This window comes from Manihot esculenta, chromosome 1, assembly GCF_001659605.2.
Source record: "Manihot esculenta cultivar AM560-2 chromosome 1, M.esculenta_v8, whole genome shotgun sequence".
Lineage (NCBI taxonomy): Eukaryota > Viridiplantae > Streptophyta > Magnoliopsida > Malpighiales > Euphorbiaceae > Manihot > Manihot esculenta.
Window position 1 is genome coordinate 28,049,710 of NC_035161.2, and position 14,655 is coordinate 28,064,364.

At 31.0% G+C, this 14,655-nt stretch overlaps 2 protein-coding genes across 8 annotated transcripts; both read left to right on the top strand.

Moving 5' to 3' along the window:
* The first annotated feature begins 3,843 nt into the window (after positions 1 to 3,843).
* On the top strand, positions 3,844 to 9,031 carry LOC110628899. 6 transcript variants are annotated; one of them, XM_021775751.2, is made up of 6 exons: positions 3,844 to 4,175; positions 5,105 to 5,179; positions 5,674 to 5,951; positions 6,310 to 6,489; positions 6,867 to 7,419; positions 7,538 to 9,031. In XM_021775751.2, the coding sequence occupies exons 3-6, from the start codon at positions 5,841 to 5,843 to the stop codon at positions 8,767 to 8,769; spliced, it is 2,076 nt and encodes a 691-aa protein (XP_021631443.1). In that variant the 5' UTR covers positions 3,844 to 4,175; positions 5,105 to 5,179; positions 5,674 to 5,840; the 3' UTR covers positions 8,770 to 9,031. The 6 variants fall into 6 exon arrangements, with proteins under 6 accessions (XP_021631443.1, XP_043812173.1, XP_021631427.1 ...); XM_043956238.1 differs by having other exon boundaries at positions 5,717 to 5,951; XM_021775735.2 differs by lacking the exon at positions 5,105 to 5,179 and having other exon boundaries at positions 5,717 to 5,951.
* A 1,107-nt stretch (positions 9,032 to 10,138) lies between these two features.
* On the top strand, positions 10,139 to 11,840 carry LOC110622917 (probable WRKY transcription factor 11). Of its 2 annotated transcripts, none has more exons than XM_021767660.2 (3): positions 10,139 to 11,146; positions 11,221 to 11,337; positions 11,559 to 11,840. In XM_021767660.2, the coding sequence occupies exons 1-3, from the start codon at positions 10,485 to 10,487 to the stop codon at positions 11,722 to 11,724; spliced, it is 945 nt and encodes a 314-aa protein (XP_021623352.1). In that variant the 5' UTR covers positions 10,139 to 10,484; the 3' UTR covers positions 11,725 to 11,840. The 2 variants fall into 2 exon arrangements, with proteins under 2 accessions (XP_021623352.1, XP_021623343.1); XM_021767651.2 differs by having other exon boundaries at positions 10,149 to 11,146; positions 11,212 to 11,337.
* Positions 11,841 to 14,655: the final 2,815 nt, after the last annotated feature.

Below are 14,655 nucleotides of genomic sequence, written 5' to 3' on the forward strand. Positions count from 1 at the left end.
GGTGCGAGAGGTGATTACCATACGTGATGAAATACTTTTTTGTTTTTTCCTACGCATCTGATCTACCTGGCGCACGTGACAAAAAAAATTATTTAGACATATATTAATTATAAAATACTAAAATTTAAAATTAAATTTATAATATATTTTAATTAAATAAAATTTAAATATATCTCCCAAATTTTTACTAAAGTTCAAATAAATTTAACATTTTTAATATATTATAATTTAATTGAATTTAAACATAAATTTAGAGTTTTATTTAAATTAAAAAATAACTTAAGACTATTAAATACCATGATAATAAACTCTTTACTTTTATATATTTTAATTAATAATTACATACAAATATTTTTATTTAATGATGATTTGTATTTAAATTTAATTGTATTATAAAATATTTAATTTTACTTTAAAATAAAAAAATATACATATGTGATTATTATGATGAGGCTTCAATAAATAAAATTAAAATTTAATTTATATTCATCTTGAATATTATTTTTTAATCTCATGTAAATTAATTACTCATATGTTACTTAAAACTCATTTGAACAAAATTTAATCAAACGGGATATTTAAAAATACCTCGAATCTTATCATTCATGTAAATGACTACCAAATACAATACTAAATATATAGTTATATTTCTATATTATTTGTCATTAATCAGTTTTTTTTGAAAATAAAAAAAATATTATTAACTCAAAGCGATCAAAAGAAACTATAAGGAGGAGGGACATGAACCCAAATTTAAACATTTAAAAATATTGTAATCCATTAAACATTAAGATTTAAAAAAAATCATAATAATCAACATATATTAGTTATGTGATTTTTAATTTACTAAAATATATATATCATTATACTTTTATTAATTATATATGAATTTTATTCTTTTAAATTTTGATTTGATTAAAATTTCTTCCACGAAAAGGACGGTGAAGTTTATATAGAGAAAACTAAATTTAATTTTAAAACATTAAAAATAAACTAAATCTTGAAGTGTCAAATAAGGCTAGCTGAATTAAAAACTTATAAGGTAGTACACTAAAAATAAAAAAATTAAGTCCAAATAATTAAATTAACAATATTAAAGTAAATAAATAATAACAATTTAACCTAAACAAATGGGTTTGCAAAATATATCATTAAGATCTAAATAACATATATAACACGTTTTTCAAAACTATCTATGAGTTGTGCACATGGTTTACAAATATTCTTTAAGTTGCAAATGCATTATATATGTTTTTTCAAATTTATCAACTTAATTTTAGAGACTTGTACAGCTTCTAATTAGGCCAAATGAATTTAAACTTTTATAAAAAATTTTCTTCATCTTTACTTTAAACTTCTCTTTGTGATTATACTCCTTAAGTCCGTAGTTGCAATTGTTGCATTTGCCCTATATAAATTAAAACACACTCCAAGTGAATTTGATTTATATAAATATTATTTAAAATTTCTTTCAGACTCATTTGAATGATATAAAATTACTCCAAATCATTATTGAGAATCTGCTTTATTGGATCTGTATCAGGAGTTACAGTTATGGTTGATGATAGGCGGAGCCAGTGAGGGACCAAGAGGACCATGGGCCCTGCTGAAAATTTTCAAAAATTTTTAAAAGTATTTAGATAATTTTACCTTAAAGCAAGAAAAACTATGATTAGATCCCTATAAATTTTAAAAATCTATTAATTACTCTTTATTTCAAAATTATCTATTTAAAATATTTTATACTTTGTAAATTTGAACTTTTTAATCCTTCTATCGAATAAATCCTTAGTGACCTTTAATATTCATACTATTTAATTTATGTATTTTAGCTATATTATAATATTTAATTTTCAATTGTTTTTCAATTTAAAATATTTACTTAGTTATGATTGGTTTTGAATTAAAATTCTTTAATGCAACATCTGAAATAAATTATATAAAATTAAATGAGTTAAATTTTAATCTCTCGAACTTATTTTATTTCTCATTTTATTATATTAAACATAAGAAAGGTTAATAGAATAATATTTAACTTTATCCTTAATCAAATATCATGAAAGAATATTTTTTGGGATTAATTATTATTCTAGGAAAAAATACACCACTAACCATTAAACTTATTTTTATTAACCCATATCAAATAAATTCTAAAAAAGTATAATTTTTTCTTATTTAGTCGAGAGTCTGTTTATGTGATTAAAATTATATATTAAATTATTTAAAAATAAATTTTATTTTTTAGTAATAAAAGATTTTATGAGTAATATTAAATTATTTAATATATTTTATATACTATTTAAATTTTAAAAATAAAATTTAAATTTAAAAATTAAAAATTTAATAGATAATAAATTAAATATTTAAATTTTAATCAACAAACAATAAATAAAAATCATTATAATTTTATTATATTATTATTAAATTTTTTAAATAAAAAATCTTTTAATATATAATTATTTTATTTTCTTTTGATTACTTATTTAAATTGATCTCTGCTGATTTAAATTTCTGCAAAACTACGCAGCTATGTACAGATTGTGAACTCTGCCTTGTCCATTCTCTTTGCTTGGTGTTGGATTCAATGCCTTCTAGATTTGTTGTATTGATTTTTGACTGTTGATGGATTTTTTTTTTTTTTTTGGTGTTCTACCTGGCGCTTTCGATTTTTTTTTAATTATTTTCTGTATTTTTTACCTTTTGCACGTCCTCTGTGCTTGATTGTAAACTTATTTTTGTGACTTTCTTTTTGTACGTGTAGTGGTTTTTTTGTTTTCATTCTCTTCTCCGACGATGTTGTTGTTTGGCGGTGGAGATGATGGATAGTAACCAGGTGGCATTGCTTTGAGGCTGATCTATGGCTTTTGTTGGGTTGGCCTGTAGTTTCTTTAGATTTATCTTTTTGGGTTTAGGTTCGGGCTTCTATTTACGGATTGTTTCGGCTTGGTCTCCTTTAGACGTGTTTGATTCAATGGGCCTTTAAATATAATCAGCTTTATATGTTTAAAAAAAATAAAAAAATCAATCTATGGACTGGGGAGTTGCATACAATGAAAACAACAATGGGAGAAATTTATATAAGAAACATAGAAGTGGGAACATCATCAAAGAGCAACTGTCACAAACTCACAAATTGCTAATTAGCTGGTATAGGATGTCTCTTTGTCCACCTAGGCATAGCTAGTATAGGATGTCTCATAAATTATTATACTTCTATTTAATATATATTAAAAAATAAAAAAAATTAATTTTAAAAATAATTCAGCAATAGCACTCCGAGATTTAGCCTGGCGAAAAGTGCATCCTTGTAACCTTGTGAGGTCAAAGGTTTGACTCCCCACCCCTATTTCAAAAAAAAAAAAATAATTCAACATTAGAACAATATAACTAGAGGGTGTATTAGAAAAAACAATATAAAATTCATTATTTTAACTATATTAACCATATTTTATTAATTAACCTGAAACTAGCTTCATCTATTGTTGTGAAATGGAAAAAATAGTATTTATTTTTTATAAAAATTAAAAAATATATATCAAGGGTATTTGTCAATTATTTTTTAAAATAAAAAGAAATTATCTAATATTTAGTCAATTAATTTTTAAAACAAAAATGAAATTATTTTTTTAATTATATATATTTTACGTAACTGAAGAAAATATCTATATAATGAATTATTAAATTTTATTTATACACGTAAATTGATATGGAAAGAAATGAAGAATGCAGAGACAGTAGGGACAAATAAGTAAATTGAGAGAGGAAAAGGACATATTAAATAACCACCATATTGCTTTTGCAGTTGAAACTGTCATCACTTTTCCAAAAATCTATTTAGCATAGAAAAAAAAAAAAAAAAAAAAAAAACAAGAGAGAGAGAGAGAGAGAGAGGTTCCATAAAAAGAAATGATGATCCCACTCTCTCAGCTCATCTCCCTCTCCTCTCCTCTCTCCCCTAGAGAGAGATTTTTGCTTTCTTATGCCTTCTTTTTTCTTTGCCCACTCATCTGATTCCTTTTTCTTTTCTTTTCTTTTCTTTTCTCGCTCCCTTTCTATCTTTGACTCAACTTGTCTCTCTCTACATAGATAATATCATTTGCATTCTTCTTCCTCCTGGGATTGTCAAGACAAGAGGCAGCGGCGGCCGATTTAGTTTCTGGGTTCTTTGCCTCTTGGTGCTTTCTCTGTCCTTTTTCTTCTACACTTTTTCTTTTTTGGGATTTGGGATTTTAATGTTTTGGCATATGTAGTTTGTTTTATGTGCGTCTTCGTTTGCTACCTCAGTATCTTTTATGTATTAGTTGGAAATGGAATTTGATCTGATTAAATGTCATTGTATCGTTTTAGAATTCTTCATGTCATGCCAAACAAAACAAGTTAAGATTCCTGTTTTGCAGTTGCTTATCACGAGGTTCATGGTTTTTTTTTCCCTCTTTATCCTATTGTTTGTTTATTTTTATGGTCGTTTTCAGAGCTATTTATCCTCTTAGCTTGTGTGTTTCATGTGCCGTAGGACCTTTAGAAGCTCTGTATGTTTTAGGTGGTTATCCCTGTTGTTTGTTAGTCTATTGGGAAGATATCTTTAGCAAGTCTTTTTCCACATTTTGGACGAAAGGTTGCTAATGCAAGGGCAAAAAGAAAAAAATAATCTTGAATTATGCGCTGGGGAAGCAAAGAATAAAGGTTCATTTCCAAAAGTTTTAACTTTGAACCTAAACCTTTAAGAATTTGAATGGGCTGGCTAAATAAATCCTGTTGAGTCCTAGAATGAATTGGTATGGCAGCATTTCTGCATTGTGCACAATCATACTTTTGTGGTGATATGATAGTGGAGTTTGTATATTCTTTCAGTGGCTGTACCTGGGTTTTCTTTACCACCTCTTATGCCTGTCACAATATTTAGAGATGAAACTTGTTCGGATTGACTTCAGCAAATTTGAACTTTGTTTTATAGTCAGTGATCAAGGAGTTGCCGAAGACATTCATTGTTTGTAGTGAAACCAAGACGTTTGGCATTTTAACAGATGGCAGAACTCAGAAAAAAATTGAATTGTTGAAATTATTTGCGTAATTGTTTGTGATCGTGTTATACCTTGGCTTGCAGAGTAGTAATAGGCAGCATAGTCAAAAACAGATCATCTTCAGGAAGTGCAAGGAAAGAGAGGAGATTATTTCTACTGTTAAGTGTTGATTTGATCATTCATTTGACCTTGAATTCTTCTTATAGATAGCTTCAGTCCTTGATTTTTTTATGCAAATGATTGGTGCAGCATAGTGTCAATGTTGATTTATTGACTGCTTCAAATTGTTTGGAAACCTTAGAAGGTCTATTTTTGTTGTAAACTAATATTATTCAAATTGTTAAAATAATTTTTTTGTCCCTATTAAAGAAAAAGAAATTGGAAATTCTGGTGAAAACATGAGAATAAGGAGGCAAAATGTGAAAGAGAATTTGTATTCCTGAAGTTACCCTTGATGTTTGAATCATTGTGGCTTTAAGTTCGTATAATTTTTGTTGCTGTTATTTAAAGTTGTTTATGTTATAGATTTTATGCTTACTATTTGAATTATATATTTTTGTTTGGAAAATATTTGCATTATTTGAATGCTTACCTAATTGTGTAATGCATGAAATGTTTGGGCTGACAACATTTTACTGAATATCTTTCCCAGATTGACCAATTTCCCAAGATGCCTTTTTCGTATCTGGCAACAGTTTTTTCATATGCTGTGGAAGGATGGACCATCAACTATGGGGAGAATTCCTCATGGAGGTTATGTCTCTAGGGATGCAAGATGTGATGTAACTTGATGAAAATTTTCAATTTTGCCAAGGAGAAATGATGATGCAAGGAGATTTTGATTTGAATCCAGTTCAAATGCATACAGATCCACTTAAAGAAGTTCTAAAGCAGACAATACTTGATCAGGATGTTGTATTTAAGAATCAGGTATAATCTCACCCTGGCACTACAATATGTTTTTAGCTAGATTTGAGGTCAAATAATTCCTTTGATAGATTAAATCTTTTGGCCACTTCCTGAAATTTATAGCTTATCTGAATACTTTTGGATATCTGAGCTTTTTGGTTACATTTATCGAATATGGCTCTTGACTCGAGGGTGAACCATGACATGGATGTTGGAATAGAAGTGACAGAACTGCACAAACCATAGCTTTGCCTCCATCTTTTCAACTCTGACTTATAATTTCTTAAGTCTATGAAATCCATTGGTCTTGGATGATACAAATTTCACTAAATGAAGGGCTTTAGTAGTGGGGACTTAATTTGTTATGTCATTTGCTTAGGTCCATGAACTCCATCGGCTATACCGAGTGCAAGAATCATTAATGAAGGATTTTGGATGGAAAGAGTGTAATAGATACAATTCATGGGATCCAAAAGCTCAGTCATCTCCTCTTCCTCTTATACATCCTACAAGATATCAATCATCGACAAAAGAAAATGGATTCTCCTCTACTGTCAAAGTAAGTCTTCCAGTCTTAAGAATTCTATTGTAAGCAGTCCTTTCTGGAGGAAGACACATGCAGGCATTTGTTAATGCTTAATCTATTATTGCTTCTTTTTTTTTTCCTCTTTTTCTATAGTCTTTTGGGATGTATCATATGAACAACAACATGAGAAGTTGGCAACACCATCACTAGTGCTCTGATTAGAATTTCATTTCAAAGGTTCTTTTGTTTTAGAAATATACTTGGAATTTTTTTTTTCCTCAAGGGAACAAGTAACTTCTGTATGGTCAAAGAGCAGGCTGACATGCCATATAATATCTATCCCCCATTGATGACTTTGCTAAGTAACATATCCCATTTTTCAGTTTAAATTGACTAGTCTTGTCTTTCAGGTGGACGCAAGTACAATAAGCCAAGAGTTGTTAAAGGATTGCCAAGTTACATATCCTAAGCTGCAGCACAGGCCTCTTGATCTTCAACTTTCTGCTGATGAATTCATTAACCATGTTGAGGAGGATCTTCCAAAGAAAGGCAATTTTCAGAATTGTTTATATGGTCTTAGAGACTTTCAGCTTCCCCTTTCTTGCAGTAACTTTTCAGATGCAGAGGAATTGAAGCTTTCCCTTAGCATTGTAGGGAATGATAGACCAATTGAAGGTACTATGAGGACTTGTTTTATGAAGAAATCTTATTCCTATTCTCAAAATGTGATTGATTTGGAAGAATCATTTGAGAGGATACAAGATGGGTATGGAAAATCGCCACCTCCTCATGGCTGTGCCTTTCTGGGAACTCATTCTGAATGCATGCATGAATCACAAGGTTCTCCTTTTATTGATCCAACCATTTCAACCATTGTGAAGAAAGATCTATCTCATGTGATTGCAGAAATTAGTATTCAAGAACATAGTGAATGTTGTCAAGAGGAGACATTTTCTTGTGAAGGTATCTTTAAATCACCTGTACTCTTTACAGGCATGAAATTTGGGTTTCTGGTTTTGTCTTGTGAAAAGCATATGCTTAGCTCTAATGATTAGCTCTCTTTTATTGATCTCTTATGCAGGATTTAGAGAGTGTCATGATGATTTCCCATCTGACAATCTTTCCACTAAAAGACAATTATTCACTTCAGATTTTGGAGGGCAGTTGGATCTCAACAAAGTTAACTTGGATGACTCATCTTGTTGCTCAGATGATCATATGCTTGCCTATCCTTCAACAAGCTCAAGGGGCAGTTCTGATGGACTTACTGGCAGCATGCAGGATGGAACTTGTCCAAGAACATTCAAGAAAAATGAAGCCACTGATTGCTTAAATGAACCTTCTGAATTGCTCAAAAAAGATAATGCTGTGAATCTCACTTTCATCGATTTCAACAGCAAAAATAAGGGCACAGACATTTGGGCAATAAATAATAATATTGTGGGGAGCTTTGTTGGTCCAGAATCCATGCTTAGCCCCACAATAGGCATTTCTGAAGAACTTTGTTGCTGCAGTAGAGATCACAAGAATGACAGTGTTGAACTAAAGCCAAAACTTGCTAGTGAAGTAAGTTGTGACAAGAGTGAGATAGGGAATGCTAATTTTTCATGTACTGCTCAAAGTCAAAATACAATAGATAGACATGGCAACAAATCTCCTGCTTCCTGCAAGTCCTGCATCTCTGATAATGATTCAAGCAGTGCAAAGACGAAACATTACTTAGGATCTCAAGTTGCTGATGTCTTAACAGGCAAGCCTGACCAAAGAGCTTCTGACAGTGGCGACTTAAAAATAGGCTGCTACAAGAGGAAAGAAGAATCAGCTGAAGTAGATGTTCTGATGCAACAAGCAGCTGAATTGCTTATCCATTTATCCTCAGAGCGTTCAGCTTGTGATGAGGACTCTTCTGAAAAAGTGGGATCCAAAGAGATGGAAGATTGCAAGAGAGAGCGACCAGAATGTTCCTTTGATTCTTTTGAGTTAATCACTCTAAATCTAGAAGAAACCAACATGGATGACAATTCTGTATCATCAAAGCCATTTGAAGTAAATGACATGGAGATGAAGGATTTCGGGCTTAAGTTGAGACGGGGAAGAAGAATGAAAGATTTCCAGAGGGAGATATTACCGAGCCTTGCATCCCTTTCAAGACATGAAATTCTTGAAGATGTTAACATTATGGAGGGAGTTTTAAGATCCAGAGAGTACCGTAAGTACAGAGCCAAGATGGCAACTCAAGGAGAGAAATGGTCTGCACCAGTGAGAAGTAGAAGGTCGAGACTTCGTTATGCAGGAAGAAGAAATTTTTCATGAAAGTTCATTAGAATTTGATAATAGATTTAGCGCATTTGAACGTAAACCCATTATGGTTCTGTACACCATGATTGCAAATATTGTGTTGAGTCATTTACATGGTTTAGATATTAGAATCATTCACTTTCAGAAAGATAATGGATTTTCATTTCTTGTTTTCGTTCCTGCTGCTCCTCTGATTTTTTTGCCAGGGGAGGATCAGAAAGGTGCCATTACGATTTTATTGGGTCAATTTCATCGATTTTCCTCGATTTTATTGAAATTTTTATAATTTATTAATTTATTTTCTATTTATTCAAATTTATAATTAACTTAAAATTTTATAATTGGATTTTAAGTTATTGTATAAAAAAAATCATTACATCCAATTCCAATTCGCATACTATTTAACCTCTGAAACAACAGAAGTCAGAGCAAAGATGGCTCAGAAAGAGAGCAGATTTTGGATCTATAAGAAGCATTTCCTAGAAATCAAGAACCCTTTAGTGAACTTTTCATTGCAAAAATGTAATAATTAAACAAGATTTTGCAAGAGTCATTTCTGGATCTGTGGTAAGAGAGAACTTTTTTACACTAGTTTTTATGACAATTCACAAACTTTGAGACACTTGGCTTGCATAAGTGGTCCCATAGGCAAATCCATGTGCTAAATCTCATTTTTCAACTTTCCTTCAGGAATACAACTTTATTTATTTCTTGTCTGAACCATAGTATTTCATTGTTAAATGTTCAAGTGGTCCAGCTTAGCAAAGCAACACTAGAGATCTGTTCATTTTTGTCATGTTAGACAGCAAATTCATTTGTAAAAAAATTACCAAATTCTACCCTTGGGAGCTTGTATGATTCTTGACTTGAAATCTGCTCTATCTTTCCTTGTCGAAAGTATCTTAGTGCTGTTGTTGTACGATGGTAGATGTCTTAAATCAGACCGCACTTTGTAGGTAAGGTTTCTATGGCGGATGTGGTCTCTTAAGTGTATGTGTGATGAGTACAGGGAAATAAACAATTCAATAATGGGAAGAGTGGAGGCAAAGCCACTAATAGCCACCCTTCGGGAACAAGCATGCTTCAACAGGAACCAAGAAAGAGATGGGAAATTCTTCCATCGCCCAATAATAAATAAATGATATACTAATTAAAATTATAATAAATTCCACATCGAAATTTAAATTAATAATATTTTATTTGTTGGATATTCTTACATTCAAATGTGTCTAAGAAATTTCAAAAGAATGAATGCTGGCACAGAGTAAGACATTTTCAAATGTAGATTTAAGAATTTTATTAGTTTTTTTTAATTAAAAATTAAATTGGAGATTTTATAGTTTTAGAAATTCATTAGTTGAACAAGATGACCTTTTGCAAAAAGAAATCAACTTCAGCATGATATTTTACCACCACTTTCATTTCTGCTCCATTTCTCTCATTTTTTCTCTCTCTTTCTTTTTTTTTTTTTTTAATTCCTATTTGTTATTATTCGGATTTTTATAATGTAATCCTGATGCAAGCTACCATTGATTACCTAGACAGATTGTTGGGTTTGATCAGTTCACATCCCCAAAAGGACAAAGAGGAAAAATAAAAAAGAATGCTTGTTTTCTCTTATATGGGTATCATCAGAAACTACAAGAAACATGACCATCTAAATTCTTAGCTTTTGCCACCTTTGAGTCTTTTGTCAGACGGATTTAGTTAGAACAAGGCATTACTAAAGCATGAAGGAAACTTCAGGAGTCCCAAGTTGGAACTTCAAAGTTCTTGAGGTTGCAGAGAAGAGTTTCAGCCAAGCTTACCATCTGTTCAGCTGTATTTCTGATAAAAATCGAAAGAGAAACATTCAAGAAGTGAACCTAATTGCTCAAGCTACAGTCAATGAATTCAGAATTCTACTCAATCTCCTTGATGGATCATCACAGTCGGATCCTAAAAGGATTAAGAGAGGTCCTTTGCCAATTTCCCATGACATAAACCCAGCTGAATTGATGGAGAGTCCTAGTTCTGTACCCCAGAATTCAGGACGCAACTTGACTACACAACCCCAACTACTCCCTTTTCATAGTATTCAAACAACCAACTCGTTGATCCCCATTAAGAGTTTCAGCTTTGACAGGAATACAAACATGTCTAAAACCAATGTGGATGTGACTGACCGTTTGATCATATCAAACCTCTCTTTATCACAGCCAATCACTTCTTTTTTAAGCTTGGATGCAAGAGGTGGCACTGACAAGCTATTAGTTCATGATTCACCATCTGAAGCTCTGGCATCTCCAGATGGTTCCTCTATGTTTTCGAAAAGCAAGAGTGGGGTTCTTAGTGAAGAGACCAGTGCCAAGTGCCTGGCCTCAACCGGTGGATGCCACTGTTCCAGGCGAAGGTAAATCCTTCTGTACTATGTTGTTTTCCCATCTGCTTTTAGCCAGTAATCTTTATTATCTACAGGAAATCAAGAATCAAGAAAACAATTCAAGTGCCAGCTTTAAGTGGCAAATTAGCCGAGATACCACCAGATGATTACACTTGGAGAAAATATGGACAGAAACCCATAAAAGGGTCCCCTTATCCCAGGTATTTTTTTTTTGTTACTTCTCTTGAGAAGCTGAAATCCTGGATTAAGGACACAATTAAAGTTCAGGTTAAATTCAATGAGCTGAATAGCTGGATAAATCACTGCTGCCAGCTTCACCAGATGTGGACTGCAATTTCTGCAGTCATTCAAAATGTCGATATGATGAATTCTTGATTTTCGAACAACAGTTCTGACATATGTTCCTTTTTTGTTGTGGAAGGAACTATTACAAGTGTAGCAGCATGAGGGGATGCCCTGCAAGAAAGCATGTGGAAAGATGTTTGCAGGATCCTTCTATGTTAGTTGTCACCTATGAAGGCGACCATAATCACTCCCAAGTTTACATTTCAATAACCCAACATCTTGATTCAGGTTTAATCTGTTAGTTAAGCCTGCTCTACAAATGGTTGTCTCTTTTATGTAATAATAACTTCAATGCTGATTTGTATTTGCAATTTGCTTCATACACATGCCGTAGATTCTACTTTGGATTTCGATTTCAGTAATCTGGACACTCTCTTTTTCTTTTCATTACTTAGAAAATTTTTCTTGATTTATAGACCACTTGTACAAATTAAATCTATGCTATGTCTATATGGCCTTTCCCATTAGAATATCCGTAGACAATAGTGGGCTCCAATTCTTTCCCATTAGGCTAAAAGGCATTTCGATTCTAAATGGTTTGAATTAAAAAATAATTATGGTTTAAAATTATATTGATTACAGCTAACTCTAATTTAATTTTTTTAAACTACAATAATATTAACTTCACATTAAAATACATAAATTTATAAATTTTTTTTTTTTTGAAATAGGGGGTTGGGGGAGTTGAATCTTAGACCTTTCAAGGCTACAGGATGCACTTTCCACCAGTCTAAGCCTTGAAGTGCATAAATTTATAAAATTTGAATTTATAATATATCATTTATTTATATTTGATATAAAAATTAAAAAAAAAATCAAATCAATTAATATAAATTAAAAAAAAATCGGACTGATTCTAATTTGAACCGAAAGAAACCTGAATTGGCTCCTTAATATGCGGTTTCAGCCCGATCGGATTCAATACTAATTGGACCAACTTCAATCTAATTCAAGATTTGGATTTAACTTGGCTAGGAATACTTTCTCCCATAACACTAGTTCTTGGAAGATAAATAAAAACACATGTAAGCTTAATTACTTACTGATCACAATTAACACTAGGATTAAAATGGAGAACCAGAAATGACCATTGATGGCATGGAGATGCTCGTAGATTGAATTTTTGCGAGTAATTAATCCAATTAAATATTAATAAAATAAATTTAAATAATATATAATAAATTTAAATTTTATAAATAATAATACTCTATTCGAATGTATATTGAATATTCATTGTCGTAATTATCATATGTAAGTAAATAACTAAATACAATTTATATATCGAAAACGTATGAGATATAAAACTCTCTATATCAGGATAAAGACATGTATTTATAGTTCGATAGATTTTTGACAACTGAAAAGAACTAATTTTGATAAAAATTGAGCGTGATCTTATCCATTCAAAAAATACCTATAAATCTCAGTAAAAATAGTCGGCTTTACCGACTCTTGCTTTAATTTTAAATATGGGTATTAAGAGACGGACTAATGTAATATGGAAAAAAAAATATAAGTTAATCAGTTTCGCATTTATTAATCGACTGTCTATCATTAATGAACGGTTTGACACACGAATATCACTATCTAATCTGATGAGGTTTAATATAAAGAGTGCAACATACCATTAAATCAATTTTAGTTGAAGTATCACTTGATTTCTCATAAAAACTTCACACTCAGTCGATTTTAAAAAAAACTTTAATTAATTCTATTTAACTCTTTAATTATCAATTTAAATTTATTGATTTTACGTATGAGATAGAATTTTAATTCAAATGTTTTGTACTCATAAGATTTCATGATATATTTTTGTAATAACATTTATACTTTTTTAAGTATATTAAATTAAAAACTTTTTGTTAAATTAACGAACTCATTACTCACCTAACAAGTATTGTTTGAAATAAATTTAGGTATTAAATTTATTAAACAAATTCGAGTTGGAATTTGCCGACACCATATAGATTGGACTAAGAAATATAAATTGAAATGTTTACTCGTGTCAGAGAAAGAAGGATTGCAACCAGCTTATCTTCTGAGATCTGTGTACAAAACCTGACATGAAAATGGGGATAGAATTATACAAGAAAGGTGATAAAAGAACAGGAAGCCTTGTTCTAACAAGTACACATTCAATTTTTCATGAATATAGCAAGAAATAATAGTAAAGGACTTTGCCCTCCGCTGAAATCATTCACACTCTCTTCCAATTTTCTAAAATCATTAATTTTATGGTTAGACTGAGTTGTCAAGTTTGGTCTCTTTGTTTTTATATAAAATTACATTATACACATTAATTATAACGTGGATTCTACCATTTAAATTTGTAATAACGATTTTCATTAATAATTTTTGAGGACCACAGACAGCACAAATAAATGTAGAATAATTTAAAGTCCATGATGGTTTTGTCAGCATATGCGAGACATTGCTATCTTTCACAAAAACACAACCATCCTTGTCCATACAAAATCTCCAAAAATGAGACTCTCTGCAAAGATAGGGACATTAGCCCAGCACTGCACAATCCAGGAATCTGCATCTACTGCTACTCCATCCAAATGCCACTGGCTACTTTTGATCTTGGCTGCAGCCAGGTTTTGAGCTGGAACAGTTGGTTCTATAGACTTTAGGGTTCAAATTGATTCCGATTTGAAATGACTATGATGCGAACTGATGTTTTTCCCCTCAAAAGATATGAATATATTCAAGGAAAAAGCCATAATAAACTTTAATTACAATCACATGAATATAAGCCTTAATAAACAATCCGAACCAAAGGATTTTAAAGCGTAAAAAATTAAAAAACTCAAGATACATCATAAACCCTATAATCTAAGAAGAACGAAAACTTGATTGTTGATCCAATGTGCTATTCAAAGTAATGCTGCTCCACTCTCTCCCTAATATCTCAGAAGCTTCTACCGCTAATAACCTGGTCGGAAAAGGAGCTCCACCGATAAAAGCCAAACAAATTGAAGTCGGGGGAGATATTTTAAGTCAACAAGTCAGTAATTGGATATATAGGGAGATGACTGAAATAGCGTAAATAAACCATTTAAGAAACTCATATGCAATTATCGGAATAAGAAGAAACGATGGAGCTAGATTCTAATAAAAGTGAAGGAATTTCTTTTAAAATCAATTTATAATATTTATCAACACCTGAA

Coding starts and splice junctions, on each gene's coding strand:
- LOC110628899 (XM_021775751.2), top strand. CDS start 5,841: ATGATGATGCAAGGAGATTTTGATTTGAATCCAGTTCAAATGCATACA. Junction 5,952..6,309: donor ATGTTGTATTTAAGAATCAG/GTATAATCTCAC, acceptor TCATTTGCTTAG/GTCCATGAACTCCATCGGCT. Junction 7,420..7,537: donor GGAGACATTTTCTTGTGAAG/GTATCTTTAAAT, acceptor TCTCTTATGCAG/GATTTAGAGAGTGTCATGAT.
- LOC110622917 (XM_021767651.2), top strand. CDS start 10,485: ATGAAGGAAACTTCAGGAGTCCCAAGTTGGAACTTCAAAGTTCTTGAG. Junction 11,147..11,211: donor TGCCACTGTTCCAGGCGAAG/GTAAATCCTTCT, acceptor TATTATCTACAG/GAAATCAAGAATCAAGAAAA. Junction 11,338..11,558: donor AAAGGGTCCCCTTATCCCAG/GTATTTTTTTTT, acceptor TTGTTGTGGAAG/GAACTATTACAAGTGTAGCA.